The sequence below is a fragment of the Cheilinus undulatus genome, linkage group 4 (assembly GCF_018320785.1).
Source record: "Cheilinus undulatus linkage group 4, ASM1832078v1, whole genome shotgun sequence".
Classification (NCBI taxonomy): Eukaryota; Metazoa; Chordata; class Actinopteri; order Labriformes; family Labridae; genus Cheilinus; species Cheilinus undulatus.
Window position 1 is genome coordinate 5,731,377 of NC_054868.1, and position 20,295 is coordinate 5,751,671.

Below are 20,295 nucleotides of genomic sequence, written 5' to 3' on the forward strand. Positions count from 1 at the left end.
CACCTAACCTCAGTTTGCTCCCACTGCTGCGTTGGTGGTGTGTGAGTGTGTGTGACAGGAATAATACTGTTGGTGACTCTTCCTAGCAGCCTCTGCCATCAGTGTAAATGTGGAGTTAATGGGTGGGAGTGGGAAAGTGTGGCCTGCAGTGTAAAAACCTTCTAAAGCAGTCAGATGCAAAAAGTGCTGTACAAGCTCAAGTCCATTCAGTCTTTATTACCTGCTAATTAAAACAAAGAAACAAATAAAGAGCCTGTATGTTTCATTGTTGGCTCATTATTGGTCTTTGTTATTTCTAAAGGAACATTACAAAGTTTGTGTATGTGTGGTTGTGACAATGTCTAATATCCTATCAAACAGTTTACCTGACAACCAACCTGATGAGCAGCAGACATGGAGAGGAGTGTTGATCGTTTCAGACAGACTGGTCAGGCAGAAAGAGAAGCTCTCCCTCTGAGAAGGCATTTCCTCAAGTCATAGATTGTCTGCTTCTGCCCCCTGCTGGCCTGGACAGGCTATTACATGGACCCAGCAAACAGAGAGACACACAGAAACAAGTCAGCCGCAGTACAAATGAATCATAGGTACAGTGCCGTGAAAAAGTATTTCTGCCCTTTCTGATTCCTGATTTTTGTGCATATTTATCACACTTCAATGTTTCAAATCATCAAACTAACAAAGACAACCCAGTAAATACAAAATGCAGTTTCTAAATGATGATTTTCTTTATTAAGGGAAAAAATAACAAACCCATCTGTCCCTGTGTGAAAAAATAATTCCCCCCTAAACCTAATAACTGGTTGTGCCATCCTTGGCAGCAGTAACTGAAGCAGCAGAGCAGCTCCAGACCATCACACTGCCACCACCATGTTTGACTGTTGGCATGATGTTCTTTTTATCAAATGCTGTTATTTTTACTCCAGATGTAACGGGCCGTACACCTTCCAAAAAAGTTCAACTTTTGTCTCATCAGTCCACTGAATATTTCTCCAAAAGTCTTGGGGATCATCAAGATGATTTTTGGCAAATGTGAGACAAGCCTTTGTGTTATTTTTTGGTCAGCAGTGGTTTTGGCCTTGGAACTCTCCCATGATGCCATTTTGTGCTCTGACCTTAACTGAGGCCAGTGAGGCCTGCAGGTCTTTGGATGTGGTTCTGGGTCCTTTTGGGACCTCCTGGATGGGTCGTGGTTGCACTCTTGGAGTCATTTTGGTTGGCCGACCACTGTTCACCACTGTTCCCAGTTTTCTCCATTTGTGGGTAATGGCTCTGACTGCGGTTCACTGGAGTCCCAAAGCTTTGGAAATGTCTTTGTAACATTTTCCAGACTGATAGATTTCAGTCACTCTGTTTTTTCATTTGTTCCTGAATTTCTTTGGATCGTGGCATGATGTGTTTCTCTCTGAGATCTTGTAGCCTACTTCACTTTGTCTGACAGCTTCTATTTAAGTGATTTCTTGATTCAACCAATCTGGCAGTAATCAGGACTGGGTGTGGCCAGTGAAACTGAACTCAGCTTTCCACAAACTGTGGTTAATCACAGTTAAGTCATGGTTTAATAAGGGGGGCAGTTACTTTTTCACACAGGGTCAGATAGGTCTGGATTTTTTCCCCCCTTAAAAAATTAAATAATCATTCAAACACTGCACTTTCTATTTAAAAATGGGGACTATATTTCTTTCTTTATTTATTCTTTCCATAGAGGGGTTTTAGTAACCTGGTACGCTGGAGAACCACTCATACACAGCGTTTAGGAAAGGGCAGAGCCTTTGAAAAAAACTTGGATGGTGATTGGATGAACGTTCTGTCCGTCACATCTTTACAGGCCAATCAGAGCAACAAAACACACAATGTAGCCACTACAGAAGGAGTAAACTCCATAGATAGTTGCACAACGCGATCCATGGCGACTGTAAACATGTCAGTACACGACTTTTGGCGTTTTTGAAAACAACTCACTGTTGAGAACAACCCACTGGCCTTTAAAAAGATGACCTCTCATTGGTTTAAATTCAATGTAGTCAAAATATGATTTTAAGTACCATTACTACACATGACACAGAGGCACAAAAAAACATCCATCCATTGATTTCATACAACACTTATTACAGAGGCAGGGTACACCCTTGACAAGTCGCCAGTCAGTCACAGAGCTAAAAGATAACCACATGATTCAAAAGCATTGAGGATATATTTAGAATTAGATTTGACCTTTGTGGAGGGAGTCTGAGATTTAGATGTTATTTTAACCATTAAAAAACTGATTTAGTTAACCTTGTCAGTGACTGTTGTGGGCTAATAGGGGCGAGAGAGAGAGAGTGAGGGGCAAAAAGAGCACTGCTGATTTACTTTTCCATCACCAGGCCGTTCAAAGCCACGCCTCCAAGCGTGCCACGCTCACGTCAGAGTGGTTTGCAGGGTGTGATTTGCCAAAGAGATTTACCTCTTCTGCTTCATATCCTGCCCTCTGATGTTACATTTTCAGCACCCTTTTATCCTCCCCTCTGCTCTGACCGACTCTGCATCAGTCACAGTGGAGGTCAAATGTCAGCATTCGCTGTGCAACTCATTTGACAATAGATAGGCCCACTTCCTATCCACCAATGACTTTTGATTATTAAAGTTCTAGTTTTTCTCCCTCCCCCAGGGTCCATTACACACACCCACACACCTGAAAAGACATACAACAGTCAAACTAAACCAGCATTATTCTTGTTATTCTTAAGGCCTTACAGGACCCCCTCCCATGGCTGGGCCTGGACTCATGCTCTGATAGGATTTAAACAGGCCAGGTTCAAACTGTCTATACTGAGTAAAATGTTTGGAGTGTGTGATGACTGAATAAAAACTGCTACTGCTACTAAACTGGTTGTGTTGTGAACTAAATTTGCCTCTATTTTCATCACATTGACCTCATGATAATCAAATCAGTCATTGATGAAGCTCTACTTTGTTCAGTTCTATTTCTGGGTTCACAGTTTTTATCCCCTCCACTTTAATGATTTCACTTTTCTGACTTTCACCCCTCGTAGTCCTAGAAAGCAGATGTTTGTTGAAGCGTCACATGATAAACTCTGTTCATCTCACACATGAAGTGACACATGACACAGTCTGTTGTCTTTGTGAATGCTTGAAGCGTTTTTTATTTTGCACAGTCAGAAAGATCAGTAGAATAAAGAGGAAAAGTTTTGGCGTGAAGCATCCTTTCTATAACCCGTCCAGTCTGATCTCGTCGGGGCCCTCAGAGACCATCCAGCTTGTGTTGATGTCACTTGTCGCTTCATTCCTTGTCAGCGTTACAGCGATAGAAAAGAAAAGTAGAGAGAAGGATCAGATATAGAGCTATGGGTCAAATTAGACTGCTGGGTAACATTTCCACCAGTGTTGGTGCTTCTTCACCGTCCTTCATGGCGTTGGCTCATGTTTATGGTTACTTGGGCTTCCAGCAGATGGAGGGAAAAGGAGTGCTGCACTGAACGTCATCCCAGCATTGGTTAGCTGTAAAATATCAGAAACAGAACAGGAGAACATTAGTGAGGCCTTTAGATTCTCTCGTTCAGAGGAAACTTAGACTTACTGTATGAAGTGGAACCAATCAAACCAGTACTTCAGTCTCAGCAGAGGTCTGGGCTCTTATTTGTTCTAATTTTATTTATCACCCTGGTCTTGTTTCTGCAGGACCACAAGGAGCAATTTACCAGCTCCTTTTTCATTTTCTGACTTTTTCTACAAATAATGATAACAGTGATGAATTAACCATGATCTGATCCCTTATTTATGATATCTTATCCAGAGTGAATGGTGTGATATTTACAGCCGTAATTCATCCGCAGACAGTCCTGATCCCGGTCATTGTTTGGCTCTCCCCAGCACCAGTTTTTGAAGCTGAAAGAAGATCCATGGTTGTTTTTTGCACCATGAGTGAAGTCATCTAGTGAGTCAGAGTTCGTGCCTGTGACTTCAGGTGTTTGGACACACAGTGTGTAAAGAAAGAAGAACGTAGCAGGAAGATGCAGAAAAATTCAAAGCACAAGTTCTTTATCAGAACCAGTTTGAGATCTGCCGTATGGCCTCCTGAGAGCAGGGGCCTTGTGTTTTCTACAGAGCACATGTACAAACATTTTCTTGATTTACCTGGAGAACTTTTTGGCCTTTTAACTGATGTGACCAAAGCTTGTATGAAGTCTGAAACAGACCGACATAAAAAATAATCCTGCTACTTTAATCACTTTTAAAACGTCACATATCTGAGAGGGTTCATGATTTACCCGATGCTGGTCAGAGGCTCCCAGCCAAACCCTGGGATTCCCACCAGTCATTCTGGTCACCAGCAGTGCGATCTGATGGTTTTCAAGGTGTGAATGCACAGATGCCAGATGACCTCCCAGCTGGTGGCAGTTTTGCTAAAGATAAAGAGCAGAAAGAGAGGAGGACACTGATGTTAGAGGAAGATGACATGGAGTCTGTTCAGACAGCTTTAACTGGACTATGAAGCACTCTTCAGACCATGAACATCATCTCATACCTCAGCTTGAGACCAGGTTTGGGGATAGTCAACATAGAGGTACTGATGATTCCCAACGATGGTCCACTCCCCAGTATGCCTCTTGAACAGATCATTGGTACGCTGAAGGGCAGAATCAGAGAAAAACTAAATCGTGGACTGATACTGAACCAAACACTCACTCTGACAAAAACAGAGGCCAAAATACCAAAAACCAAAAGACAACATGAACCAAAATCTTCTCTACCACTGGAGAAAGTCACATGAATACCACTGTAATGCTTTGTTCATTCATTAAACTCACCAGCAGCGTTGGTCAGAACCACCACGGCACAGACCAGAGCAGACACAGCCAGCAGCTTCATGGTGACGTGGATGAGACGATGCTGTAGATAAACACAGAGACAGAAGAGTTACTGCTGCTGCTGTCAAAGACAAAGACAGAAATCAACACCAGCAGAGAGCTGAGACTACAATCACCTTCTTCCTTCTCAGTGTAGATTCAGCCTCCCTGAGTGGGTACTGAACAGAAGGAGCAGCAGCTCTGATGTACAAATTTTTATCTCCTCATCTTTCCAGAAGAAGGAACTGAACACAGGCCGACCAGAAACGTCAACAGAAACAGCATCGTCACACATCCGACATCAGAAAATTAGACTGTTAAATTCTGTATTAACAGGTTTGAAAATGAAGCGAATTAACCATATGTTTATATACTATATTATCCTATATGTGAAAAGTGAATACCCCCTTAACCTAAAGACTGACTCCAGGCAGCAACAACAGAAAACCAGCTTTTGGGATTACAGGCAGTGAGTCTTTCACATGACTGTAGATGACTTTTGGCCCAATCTCTTTTGCAGAAATGTTTAAAATCAGCCACATTGGACTGTTTTGAGTATGAACACAGCCATCGCAATCAGACTGAAGTCATAGGTGTTAGTCATAGGTGGGCATAGGTGGTAGCCCATTTTTGCACCCCTAAATTGAATCCCAGCTCCTCTAAAATTTGAGAGATTTAAAAAAGAATAATTTTTTTTTTAACAAGCTAGAAAAGTGTAAAAACCATACAGTACTTGATTGAAATGTAATATTTTAACAACAAATACAGCAGCACCCCCCACCTCAAAAATGGTTTGATCCACCCATCCCTCCCACCTCTCCCCAACTCGCACTCTGAGCGCTCAATCTGCACAGAGCAATGCGCTGCTACCAGTGATATGCAGTAGTGGTGTAAGTACCTGGCTTAATGTGGATATGTGGCACATTTCTTAACTTCTACCTCTCAATACCAACACATTATTATCATTACCAGTCCTCATTTTTGCTGCATTTAATCGTAGGTCACTGTTTATTTTGTTAGTTAGGAGTTAGCTGACCTTTTTTCCAGCTAGGAAATTTTACAGGGGGTCAGACAGACCACTGTCCTCTGTTTAAATTGGAATGAGAGAAGCTAGCAGGTATGTCATGTGCATGTGTTAATATTAAAGCAAATGTGCTACTGACTAGCTGACTGACTGGATGCCCAATCACATTATAACTCCTATTGTGTGTGTGTGTGTGTGTGTGTGTGTGTGTGTGCATGTTGTTATTTTGGAAAAAAGAGCCAGGTTCAGGTAAGAGTGTTAGATCAAATGGTCTATCTATCTAGAATGATGTTGTAAGTTGGATCAATGTATCAGTATATCTCTTATTAGATATAAGACGTATTGTTTGGTTATTTGCCTTTTGGTTGACAGTCCAAATAGAGAAAGAGGAGCAGAGACAGGACTTTATATATTAGTATTCTTATTAGTATTTTTTCATATTTATGTAATTTTTTCATCTAGTTGAATACAATCTATTTGTCCATGATTGTCAGTCCAAAGAGGGAGAGAGTGCCAGATCAGGAAGAACCAGGTACAACAACCAGAGAATAGTGGCACGCAAAACATCAACTTTTAAGCTGACAAAGAAAAACATTCCATTCACAATATAATTTTACATATATGTCATGGAAGTTATGTGTTCTCCCCACATTAAACGCTTTCCAGAAGCACATGGACACTAAACATATATCAGTGGACTTCATTCTAAACAGGACATCTTCATTTCATTTTCCTGATTAACTATATGCTTTACTATTTGCATAATTTTACTATACCGGGAGGAGAAGAACAGGTTTTACAACCTAGATTTGCCAACCTCAAGGTGAGGCGACATAGATTAAAGTAGAAGGAATGTGCAGAGCATCCATACAAAGATGATTACATACATTGCATACATTTTACCACAGGCAGGGTTGCCTCTCTTTTATTATTTTATTATTATTCATTATTACTTTGTAGATTTCAAGCACTTTTCTTTTTTCAAAGTGTATCTTTATTTATGCATCTGTATTATATAATACAGACAAGAAGTAAAAAGGCTGAGACAAACATTGAAAAAGTCAATTTCTGTTAATGTGTTTTACCAAATAAAAGTCAAAAAAAAAAAAAAAAAAGTCCAAGGTCCATTTTTGGTATTTTTGGTACTCACTATAGGGGGCTGGTTTACTCCAGAAACATGCATTCTGTCAATGTGTATGTTGAGAAGCTGCTGTATCCAAATGAGTTGTCTTCCTGCAGAAATTAGGGTTACGATATGTTTATTTTGTGATTCCAATCCATTCTTCTTTTGCTGTGGCTCAACATTTAAATAACCTTTATCAGATTTGATGTTTTAGTCACCGACTTTCCCAAAAAGTGTTATGTTTGTCTTTCATGGGAGTGAAACTGCATTAAAATGCACAAAACAGTAATTTATCTTTCCTGGCCGGGCAGCTCAGCACCCCTAAATCTCTGAACCTAGAATCGCCCCTGGCTGAAGTCCAGACTTTAATGAGGCCGCTCAATGTTATGGAGGTCATGTCCTCATGTTCTGTCATCAGCGATGATGGCAGAACATGAGGGAACGCTGGCAGTGACCTCTGACACCGTTGTTTCAGGCCAGCAGAGCAGCGATGTTCAAACACTCAGAATCAGAGATATTTCTCACACTTTCAAACAAAGAGATCTTAGAGAGGGATTTCATAACCATCCAAACCATCTTTAGTTACAGAGTCATGGTCAAAATGATAACTGATGAAATTCCAAATGAACTTCTCTGTCATTATCTGCTCCACATGTTTGAACTTCTCCGAAACATGATGTTGTGAAATCAAATACCAACAATGTTATTGGCCAATCGATTATCATACTGAAGTTATCTAGCAGTGCATGAAAAGCTGATTTTTGACTCTGTGAAACACACGAACCACAGCGTTTCTGCTCTTATCTGGCTTTTTACAGGTCGGGACATTTCTGTTCACCTGTGCTGTTGTAAACGCACCACATCATCACATCATACCTCCATCCATTCATCCACCATCCATCCTCTGCCCATCTGACTACCTTCCATCCAACCCTCTGTCCATCATTCCTTTCATATATCAATTCATCCATCCATTTATCCTTCATCCATCCATCAGGCAATCCATGCATCCATCCATCCATCAGTCGACCTGTCCATCCATCCTTCCATCCACCCGACCATCCATCATCCATTCATTGATATAATTGTCGATTCATCCAGCTATCCATCCATCTCTTCATCCTTCCATCAGCCATCCATCCATTCATTCATCCATCCATCCATCTGCCCATCCTTCCATCTACCTATTCATCAATCCATCCATCCATCCCTACTTCCATCCATGCATTCATCTATCCATCCACCTATCCATCCATCTATCATCCATCAATCCATCCGTCCATCACTTCATTCGTACATCCATCCGTCATTCTACCTTCCATCCATTCATCCATCTGTTCATCCATCCATCCACTCATCCTTCCAGCCATCCTCCTTCAATCTTTTTCTACGTCCATCCATTCATCCATCCATACATACATCCATCAACATATCCGTCCATCAATTTATTCTTACATCCAACCATCAGTCTACCTACCATCCATCCATCCATCCGTCTCCCTTCCATGTACCCCTATATCCATCTGTCCAACCATCCATCTATCCATTCATTGTTACATCCTTCCAACAGTCGTCCTTCCATCTGATTATCCCTCCATCCATTCATCCATCCATCCATCCATCCATCCATCCATCTGTCTGTCCATCTGTCCATCCATCCATCCATTAATTCATCCGTCCATTAATCCATGTATACATCCATTCATTCATTCTTTCATCTGTCCAACAGTCTAACTTCCATCCGTCCATCCATCCATCCATCCAGTAGGCGATTTGTTTTTTTAAACAAGGGGGATGCACCAAAATCTCAACAAAATCCCATTAATTTCTACACTGGCATATTAAAAAATATATTAAAAAAAATCTTAGCAAGTTGTGTTCGTATTTAATTACTGTGTTTAAAGTGATTAATAAATACAACATTAAATTTAATGCAGTGGACTGAGTTTATTCAGGCAGGATTTTCTCATGTTTTTTACAATAAACTAATATAGCCAGTTAGAGTTCATGTAAGAAAAAACTCATCTCCGAAAAAAGTTTAACATTACTCAGAAAAATCTGTAAATAATGAACACGCAGAGATGGGCGCAAATACATCAAAAACTATCTTGTTACAAATACTTGCTAAAAATGTAACAAAATACACATAAAAAAAATATAGGATGAGAAATGTAGTTTATTAAACTACAAATAATTTTTTGTCATTTCAAAATACAAAAATGATCAAACAAACTTATATAAGGCTGCAGCAATTAGAAAATCAAAACAGCTGGCAATAAATCAATTAATTGACTAATCATTCAATTCAATTTTTCATTCAGTAAAGTTTTCAATGAGCACAGAGACACTTTCCACTTTCAGCAGATTAATATGAAAACAGCCTACAGCAGCAGCACTCAGCCTTTATTGCGCATGCGCCAGATGTGTGAGGACGCTGGCGTGTTTGTCGCCGCTTCACAATCCTAAGAAAACTGTCTGCTTTCGCTTAACATCAATTTTTTCTTGTATTCTGCTGTTGCTAAACCATCCAGTGGAGCGCTGATTGATATCAGTTAGCTCTAACTTTGTTACAACGAACCTTGTGTTGTTGTCAGCCGAAGTACTCACCGCCCCAGAGCTGTTAGCGTCCTCCAGCTAACCTCTAGCCTCCTGGCTTAGCTAGTGTCCCACTGGAGCTCCGACTGTGCTTTTCCCCTTCGAATCTTGAGCATTCTCTCTTGACCACCTGTGAATCTTCCATCAGGACTTCCCGGCTAGACACCGGATTAGCTGTGAGCTTGTAGCTGCCGATCAGCTGTTAGCCTCTGTGGGCTAGCGGCTAGCTAGCTAGCAGCAGCCTGCTCCCACTTCTTCCTTGTGCAGCTAACATGGTGCTCTTCAAATACTCGCCCCAGCAGCTTCTCAACCTCATCTCTTTCTCCACTCCAACCTGTCTTACAGACATTAAATCCCTTGGCCTTCTACGTCGTCCTCGTTTTATCCACAGAGCACAGAAACAAAAGTTTGTTTACTCCAGCCACGCCGTCCCCACAGTCCAGTCGGACCGGCGCCCTGTCCACTCTTGACGACGTCATCACAACAAACCACACGTGCAGCTCAGTAACCTGAGACCTCTCAGATGCACCAACGTCCCTCCCACTCCCCTCTGCTCATCATCTTCAAACATTTCCACGACATTTATGCTGTAAAATGCCCGGTCCATAAACAATAAAGCCCACCTCATCCATGACATCATCACAGACAGGAAAGTAGACTTCTTATGTCTGACTGAAACCTGGCAAAGCCCAAACGACTACTTCACACTAAATCAAGCAACCCCACCTGGCTATGTGTATATCCAAAAACCTCGCACCACTGGTCCCGGTGGGGGGCTGGCCGTGATATATAGAGAAGATTTCCAGGTTAAGGAGCTACCAGCACCCAGCACCTCAGCTCTCGAGTGTCTAATCATCTCTCTCACTGGATCAGCTCTGCTTCAGATCGTCCTCATCTACCGGCCTCAAAAAGGAACTACCACCTTTCTGTCTGACCTGTCTGAGCTCCTCACCTCTGTCTGCTCCAGGTCTTCTTCCATACTTCTCCTTAGAGACTTCAATATCCACGTTGACTCCACCAGCTGCACACTCACCTCCGAATTTCTATCACTACTGGACTGCTTCAACATCACACAGCATGTCCAAGGACCCACCCACTCCAAAGGTCACACACTAGATCTTGTGTGCTCCACTGGTCTCACCCCATTCATTCCACAATGCCTGGACCTAGCCATCTCAGATCACCATGCTGTTTTCTTTTCCATCCCCACCCCCCTCCCCAGACAGCTTACAAAACGCAACATCACTTTCCGCAACCTCAAGTCAATAAGTATCCCAGCCCTCAAGAACATGTTAGCTACCAACCTGACCACTACACACACTATAACCACAGTTGATGCCCTGGCAAATCACTACAATACAGCACTATTCCTCAGCCTGGATTCTCTCACCCCTCTGAAGACTCGCTCAGTCTCCTTTACCCACCCAGCCCCCCGGTACACTGCTGAACTCCGCTCCATGAAGGCTTCTGGCCGACAGCTGGAGAGACTTTCTAAAAATTCTGGCCTCACCGTCCATCTGGAGGCCTATAAAGACCATGTGAGCTCCTACAAAGAAGCTCTCTCCAGAGCAAAGTCCAGCTACTACTCATCCCCCATCAGTGACCAGCAAAACCATCCCCGGATGCTCTTCTCCACAATAAATCGCCTTCTCTGCCCCATTGACAGCCTTCATCCCCCAGCCAACTTCGACCGCTGCACTGGGCACCTGCAGTTTTTCCAGGATAAAGTTGCCTCCATCCAGCAGCAACTTTCATCTGGACCTCCACCTCAGGATTTCACTTCACACCAGGACACCGCTCCTCCGCCTCACTGCCGTCTTTCCTGCTTCACACCTGTGGACCCTCTCCAAGTGACCGAATGGGTCAAGAAGGCCAAGGCATCCACCTGCTCTGTCGACCCCATGTCTACACCACTGGTGAAAGCATCTCTGTCTGTTCTGTGCCCCATCATGGTAGACATCATCAACACCTCATTATTATCTGGAATTGTCCCCTCATCCTTTAAAACTGCCTCAGTAACCCCCATCATCAAGAAGCCCGGGTCAGACCTGGAGGACCTCTCCAACTATCGACCGATCTCCAACCTTCCCTTCATCAGCAAAATTCTCAAAAAAGCAGTCGCTGCCCAACTCCAGCAACACATGTCCAACCATGAGCTCCATGAACCTCTTCAATCAGGATTTCGCACTCACCACAGCACTGAGACCACCCTTATCAAAATAATCAATGACCTCCTCACAGCTGCAGATTCTGGACACATCAGCCTCCTCATTCTCCTTGACCTAATCGCTGCCTTCGACACAATATCCCACACCATCCTTCTTGACCGCCTGTCTCACCATCTTGGCATCACTGGTACAGCTCTCTCCTGGTTTCACTCATATCTTTCACAAAGAAAACAGTTTGTTACCATCGGCACCTCTCACTCATCCCCCGCCCCAGTTAATCAGGGCGTGCCTCAGGGCTCTGTTCTTGGACCTCTCCTTTTCACCATCTACATGCTTCCCCTTGGACAGATTATTCACAAACACGGTCTCAGCTTCCACTCTTATGCAGATGACACCCAGCTCTATCTCAGCACCAAACCATCCACTCAGCTCCCTCCCCACTCCCTGGTAAACTGCCTCCATGACATCAAAGCCTGGATGACATCTAACCAACTCAAACTCAACAGCAATAAAACAGAGGTGGTAGCCCCCAAAGCGTTGCTGCAGAAGGTTGGAGATCTCATGCTCGATGTGGACAGGACCTCCATCTGTCCGTCCTCTGAGGTCCGAAACCTGGGCGTCATCCTGGACTCCACCCTCTCCTTCCAGTCCCACATAAAGTCTGTCACCAAATCTGCCTTCTATCATCTCAAGAACATCTCCAGACTCCGACCATCACTCCCTGATTCTGTGGCTGAAACACTCATTCATGCTTTCATAACCTCCCGCCTGGACTACTGTAACGGAGTCCTGTCTGGAGATCCCAGCAAAACCCTGGACAGGCTTCAGTACGTCCAAAACTCTGCAGCTAGAGTTCTCACCCGCACTAGACCCCGGCAACACATCACTCCGACCCTCATCCACCTCCACTGGCTCCCTATCAAGTCCTGTATCAACTACAAAGTCCCCCTCCTCACATACAAATCTCTCCATGCTCTGGCTCCCCAGTACCTTTCTGATCTCCTCCATCCATACACACCATCCCGCAACCTTTGATCTTCAGACCATGGCCTACTTTCCATGCCCAAAACTAAACTCCGAACCTTTGGAGACAGAGCCTTCGGTGCTGCAGCTCCCACCCTCTGGAACACTCTTCCTGCAGACATCCGTAGCGCTCCATCTCTGGACATTTTCAAAAAACGTCTCAAGCACCACCTGTTCACCACAGCCTACAGTCTTCACTAAACCACCCCTTACACTCATCCTACCCCTCACATAGTTTGTCCATGTCTATGTGTTCCTGTAAAGCGTCCTTGGGTTTCTTGAAAGGCGCTATATAAATACAAGATATTATTATTATTATTATTATTATTATTATTATTACTCAAACTTATTCTACCCAGGAGCCACATTGTCTTAAAAATAAAATTGTGAGAGCCTCAATCCAAAACCGGGGATGTGATGATCAATCTATCCATAGTTGAAATGAAACAGTGAATTGGTGGATTATTGTGTTGTTAAATGGGATGAAATAGGCTACATAAAAATGTCTGTTTAGTGTCAGAAGAAAGGATATTTCACAGATAATAAGCATATATTTATTTATGTAAGTTCCACCTGGACTGAAGTCTTTTTAAAATATCAGAATGTGCCGACTTAGAGCTATGAGAAGCTTTTCAAAAAGCTGATGAATTATGGGTGTCTGTTTGGGTATTAATATTTCTCATTTTGGACATTTACTGTAGTTCTGTGGCTCTGTTAACTTAAAGGGATGCTTTCTATTTTGTTTCATCTCATTATTGTCACTTTTAGCTAAAGGGTGAGGGTCCCCATATTGGTCTTTGTTCTGGGCCTCCAAATGGCTAAAACCAGCCCTGCCTCACACCTGCAGCTCCCCCTCACAAATCGTTCTGCTCTGCCAGTTTGTTGCTTTCATTTTTCTGTTTCTGCCCTTTTGACGGTATTTAGTTTTAGAACATTCAAGATTAAAAAAAAAAAAACGTGTTTGGACAAGTTTTACTCAATTGTACATTATTTCAAAATGTGATCCGTGTGTGTTTGGCTCATTGAAGATGATGCGCATCACAAAAGTCATCATCAAACACGAGTATGGTAGAGCACTGGCAGGAAGTGACTGAAGAAATGTGTTAAAACAAGGGCATTAGAAGCTTCACTTTGAACACAAGCAGTGTTGGGGTAACACTTTACAAAGTAATCTGTTAGAGTACTCAGATTACTTTTTTGGAGTAACGAGTAATGTAACGTGTTAGTTTTACAATTCAAGTAATCCCTTTATTAGTTACATTTTCAGAAATGTAATCCGTTACTGAAAGAAAAATCCCGAATTTCCTCTCTCTTCCGTGGCTTCAAAAAAGACAGAAAGAAAAAAGGAAGCTCCTTGAAGCATCTGCTATGTTTGTCCTTCTCTCTTCCTGTAGTCACGTTGACACTTGCCAGCGGAAGGTAAACATTCTGTGCCATTACGCGCACATTGTTAGCTTGTTGAGCCAGCAAGATTACAGAGAGGACAGCAGGCCACAGGCCAATGTGGAATTATCCCTATTATGATGGATTTTTGGATGAAAGGGGCAAGAACAGCATCCTGGTGAAACCTAAGTTTAAAAGCTCCTTTTGCTTTCATTGAATCAGATGAGCGACTTTTTCCACTTACGTGCTATTACGCACAGCGTTTGAGTGATTCTGTCTGCCTCTGCTCAGCTTGTTGTCTGATTGTGAGCATGTTAAAAAGATATAAAGGTTTCCCTGTCTGTTTGCGGTGTTCTCAGGCTGCAGAGGTACAGATTATGGGCTGTAAGTTACGCTGTACATTGGCATTAGCAGGGATTAAAGCAAAAAAAAAAAATCTTTCAACTGAAATTTTTTTTGACACCAAATCATATTACCTACCATTAACCCACCATGCCACACGTGTAAGAGCCTTTTTTTCTGCCTATCAGTCACTTCACAGAGTTTTTATGTTAAAACGGGTATACTGTGTACATGCCCTACAGTATACTGTTCTCTAATAAAGCATTCGAGTTGTAAAAAGACTTTCACCCACACTATTAAGATTCTCAGGACCAATAGCTTTCTAAAGGAAGACGGTGATTTTGAACAGCTTTTCTGTTAGTTTGCTTTTTGTAATTTCAATGTTTTCAGTCTATTCAATAAAACACTTTTTGCAAGGCTTAACTCAGATATAATGTAGTCATAAAAATATTCAACCATCTCCATAACTTTTTAGTACAAGTTATTTATTTTACTTTGAGCAGCCATATCACTTTACAGAAAAACAAAACTCACAGCAGCACCAACAATTAAGAACAATTTAGTGCAGTTGTGTAAATGGCTATCCTGCTATTCATTTCTTCTGCTTTTTGGCAGTGAAACCAAATGCCTCAAGTGACACCCGTTTCTGGGGTCTTTCTGAATGAGCTACAGGTTCTGGGGCTCTGACTCCAGCAGTGGAGGAGGCTGTAGCACAGGGGTCTCAAAGTCATTTAGGGTAGGGGCCGGATTTGCTGCAACGGGACATCCTGTGGGCCGCACAATGTTTTTAGCAATATCAGTGCGACCAACAACTGATATATAGGCTGCTGTAATGTTGATTAAGAGAAATGATCCAATATTAGATGTAGGTACCATTTAATGAGTGCTGCATGTTTGCACACTAAATAGTTAATTAGTTAATTTGCAAGTAATCTAAACAAGTTTTACAGATTTTACCTTTTTTAGAATCCACTGATGATGAATTTACAAGACTGGAATGTCATTCAACATGACTGTTTATGGCTTTAAAACAGCAACCTATTCACAAAACCTGATCTGAGCCCTATTTAACCTGGCCTGGGCCTGCCTACACAGAGTCCAGAGAGAATAAAGAGAGAGAGAAAGGAGGGAGAGAGGGAGAGTCTCTCACTCTTTCTTGTGGAGATTCGTGCACTGCTGCCCTGTTACTGTTTATAAAGCTGCAAACCCTCACTTGCTGAGTGAAAACTTGACTTTAAACACACGTATGAGCCCTACAGTCGTTCCTCTGCATGTCCACTCTATCTGAATCCCCCTGACGTCCCTGCAAGCGTCATGAACTGGAGCATCTCTGTGCGTAGTTAAGCACTGCGTCAAGATCCAACATGCCACCCTCTCACGCCTGTGTCCAGATTAGGATTAAATGTTCAGTTATAAAGTTTTGTTTTTATGGTTAGGAGAGGAATTTTTACTGTTTGATTGGAGTTAAATACGTCACAGGATTTATAAACCATGTCCTGTTTAAAATTAAGTGATCAAGACCATAATTTCACTTCTTGCTGGCATAAAACTAAAACATATGTAAATAAAATTAGTTGTTATAACTTTGACATTATAGATTGTAATAATCAAAGATTAAATCAGACGAGAGATTGAACTGAGTCGCTCTCAAAAGCGAGATACGATGTTTGCGTCACAATTACGCAGGGAAAACATTTGTCATCCTGAGCACAACTGTTTTAATCCCACTCAGGAGAAGTTTGGTTTTACAAGGCAAAAACCTCTGGATGCTTTTAAAGACTTATTTAAACTCCTATCCATATCTCTGACCCTTCCTGTCACATCAGTGAACTGTGATATCTGCGTCATTTAAAGAATGAGTTGAGGAACAGCAGTGGAGACTCTCAGACCAGCACCCTGGTAGCCTACTGCTGGCTCTAAACTCAGACAGAGCCTGAGACCTGGACCACGCAGAAATCATTGATGCCTTCGCCCTCAACCATAACAACCGGAAGATTGTTTATTATAAAGACATCAAACTAGTGTGTTTTGTCGGCTGCAGAGTGTTAATTAAATGCATTTGTGGATTAAGGCACCTGTTTTGAATTGTTCTTATCTCTTAATGCTTATTCATATTATGGATATAATTTGAACTGAGCCTTTTGTTGGCTTTAAAGCTGCAGTGTTGTTGATTTGCAGCAGAAACTGGTGGATTTTTGCTACTGAGGCTATAGTGTGCGTGCGTAAAAGGCGTGGGCCGCACTAACACTACAGTTTGCTGTCAAGTGGGGGGTCAAAAAATATCTTCCTGTGGGCTGCAATTGGCCCGCAAGTTTGAGACCCATGGTGTACTATAACCCCAACCCTGTCTTCTTCAACAGTACATTAACTTCACAGAGACGTCAATAAGTCACGTGTAGGTTTTTTCCCCCCTCTCATTTACCAAATGACGGAAATCTGTTGTGGCGACGGAGAACTTTAATCCATGCATTAGTGTCTGCACATTTAAATGCAGGCGTGTGGTCATTATCTGTTGTTTTTACAACCGCCGAGTGGAAGGAATGGCTAAAGGGTTTTAATATTCAGTAATGCAAAAGTACTCTAACGCGTTAGTTTTAGAAGTAGGTAATGCAGTAACGTAAGAAAATTACTTTTCTCAGTATGTAACGCAGTAATCTAACAAGTTAGTTCCAAATGTAATGCTACCCAACACTGAACACAAGACAGCAAACCTCTATGAATTAACTTAATGAAGAGACGCGTCGTCAGTGGACTTCCTCTGTGCTCTTTTACGCACGTTCTGCCATCCAGCGCGCATCCGAAAGTAATAATATACAAGTTTTCAGTTGAATTTGGCAGTTAAAGTCTGTCTTTGTTGTGTGTACCTAGATTTACTGATATAACTTATTGCAAAGAGTCTTTACTGTTGACAGTTTTCACTTTTATGGAGGATTTCGGGAGTCTTTTTTAAAAGTAAGCCTTAAAAGAGCCACAACTGATCACTAAAGAGGCACATGCGGCTCGAGGGCCACGGGTTGAGTAGGCTATCATTGGCCTACAGTGTCAAACTCCAAGCTTCACTGTACACCCAGGAGGAGAGAGGGAGGGAGGCGGGGTAACGGCGCAGCATCACTGAACAGGCTGTGTATCCATGGGACAGTCCAAGTTATGCTGGATGGAAATGCCGATGTGAAAACAGGGGGGCGAATTAAACAGTGGCGATCTGCTGCAGTTGAATACATGAATGAGAAACCCTGTAAAGGATCAATGAGTCAGGCAGAACATACTCAACTAAGCATCCCTGCTCTGCCCTGACAGAGAGGGGATGGCAGGTTAACAATGGGGATGCATTTTGGTCATTTTGTTAACAGGGGGGACACCAACCCCCCTCAAATCGCCTACTGCATCCATCCATCCATCCATCCATTCATCCATCCATGCATCCATCCATCCATCCATCCATCCATCCATTCATCTTTTCATCCATCCATCCATCCATCCATCCATCCATACATCTGTTCATCCATCCATCTGTCCATCCCTCCACAATCAGGTGTTATGGCCATGTTCTTTTTCTCATACAAGGAAATTGACTTGGTGTCTGGTGCAGAACAGAAAACATGGAAGACCAATGAAAACAAAAGCCTCAAATAAATATTAAGGGGGCTAGAAGCCTGAATCTGTCATTAGAGAGAAATAAAGTTTCAAGAAATCTATAAAATATAGTCTGAAGCAGAGCATGTGAGCAGAGTGAAGCGATGAGATTTCCCGCTCCTTGCTCACAGAGCTGTTCTTTGTGCCCGCTCTTCTGCTCAGAGGGGAGTCACGCCGCTCCGCTCATTATCGCTCCACCTTCCACTCAAATTTCTACCCGCTCCACTCAAATCACTCACCGCTCACTCAACGAAAACATTACCATTACGCATTACCATTACCATCTTCTCGGCTTCAGACACTGGGAAATACTGATGTTTTTAAAAAATGATGATGGTGTTAATATTAGTATATCAACACTTTGCAGGCATCTCAAGTCTCTCGGATTATTCTGGCGGAAAGCCCAGTCTGACATGCTGGATGTCGCTGTCTCTCTGCAGGAGCAGTGAAACCAACACGGGATGGTTCATGGATACAAATTCTTGCAGATGCATTCTGGGTGAGACATGCTTCAGACGCATGGTGTGTCCAGTACCGGAGCGAAATAGGAGCAGGATGGAGCGCAAGATAAGGTGCCGGTCCAGCTTTTTTGAAAAAAAAAAAAAAAAAAACATTCAGCGCTCTGGCCAAAATCCTTCCACTCGCGCTCCCCGCTCACTCCCGCTCCGCTCACATGCTCTGGTCTGAAGATCTCAAAAGAATATGAGTTGACGGGGCAAAGGAGTATAACACAGACAGTATGTAGTTTTCAAACAAGAGATAAAGTCTGGTGTGTGTTAATGTAACACATAAAGTCTGAATAAACATGCATTATTCTGTCTGCTGGTTCAGGGGTTCAGTGAGAGTCTGTGTTTTGGTCCTGGTGGACCTCAGCTTCTTGTCAGAGGGGAGGGCCTCAAAAGTCCATGTCTGGGGTGAGAGGGGTCAGCTGAAAATTTACCTGCAGGCCTCAGAGTCCTGGAGGTGTACAGGTCATGGAGAGATGCTGGTGTACAGGGAGAAGAGCAGAGAAAGAACGCAGCATTGGGGGGAGCTGGTGCTGATAGTTCTGCTGTCAGAGACATGTTTCCTCAGCTTCACCTGCTGCTTCCTATGGGACAAGAAGTCTGTGATCCACCTGCAGGTGGAGTCAGGAATGTTCATCTGGGAGAGCTTGTCCTGGAGCAGAGCCAGGGTTATTGTGTTTAAAGCAGAGCTGAAATTCACAAACATTTAAAGAAGAATGTCCCGCTGAAGACAGCTCTGAAATTAGTCATGTTGAACATTAATAACACATTAGTAGCAGAGGTTTAGTCAAACTAAAAGTGTGGCATTGACAGAGATGTTTCTCAGTATGAAAGAGCAAAGACAAAGAAAACAGAGAGGGATTTCACAACTATCTAAACATCTTCAGTTACAGAGTCATGATCAAAATGATAACTGATGAAATTCTTAACGAACTTCTCTGTCATTATCTGCTCCACATGTTTGAACTTCTCCAAAACATGATGTTGTGAAATGAAATGCCAACAATGTTGTTGGCTAATTGGTTATCATACTGAGGTTATCTAGCACTGCATGAAAAAGCTGATTTTTGACTCTGTGAAACACACGAACCACAGCGTTTCTGCTCTTATCTGGCTTTTCACAGGTCGGGACGTTTCTGTTCAGCTGTGCTGCAAAGTGTTGGAAACGCACCACATCATCACATCATACCTCAATGCATCCATCCATCCATACTTTCATCCATCCACTATCCAACCATTCATCCGTCTATCCATTCATCCATCCAATCTGTACATCTACCCCCATCCTTTCGTATATCGATCCATCTACTATCCATCTGTCCATGTGTCCATCCATCCATCCTTTCATCCTTCATACATCCATTGTTTTATCCATTTGTCCATCCATCCATTTTTTCTTACTGGTGAAATGAGGTTGATAGTTTCTGGTTAAAAAGATGACCTTTTTAGGCCCTCAGGTTGGACCTGAATCCAGAATCTGAACCTTCCTCTGATTGAGTTTGACACCCCTGCCTTATACACACTTACAGGAGTATACTCCGTTTTTCTTCTTAACGCAATGCATTGTGGGTAGAAGAATTCTGGGCAGATATCCAGGAAATTCGCGCCAATTCAGAAAGCTTCGGCAGTCAGCAACACTACGTGGTGGGTG

At 42.6% G+C, this 20,295-nt stretch overlaps 1 protein-coding gene and 1 long non-coding RNA gene across 2 annotated transcripts; one reads left to right on the top strand and one right to left on the bottom strand.

Annotated features, from left to right (window-relative positions):
- Nucleotides 1-3,114: 3,114 nt before the first annotated feature.
- Nucleotides 3,115-5,026, bottom strand: LOC121508943. Its single transcript, XR_005991834.1, has 5 exons — nucleotides 4,985-5,026; nucleotides 4,809-4,890; nucleotides 4,526-4,627; nucleotides 4,269-4,403; nucleotides 3,115-3,498 (listed from the first exon to the last, which is right to left on the bottom strand). It is a non-coding gene; the product is annotated as an uncharacterized LOC121508943 (long non-coding RNA).
- A 4,835-nt stretch (nucleotides 5,027-9,861) lies between these two features.
- LOC121508485 lies at nucleotides 9,862-19,354 on the top strand. The gene is given in 5 exon segments (XM_041785385.1): nucleotides 9,862-10,031; nucleotides 10,278-11,316; nucleotides 11,380-12,859; nucleotides 14,175-14,199; nucleotides 18,970-19,354. Coding segments are annotated over 5 exon segments (3,099 nt in total).
- Nucleotides 19,355-20,295: the final 941 nt, after the last annotated feature.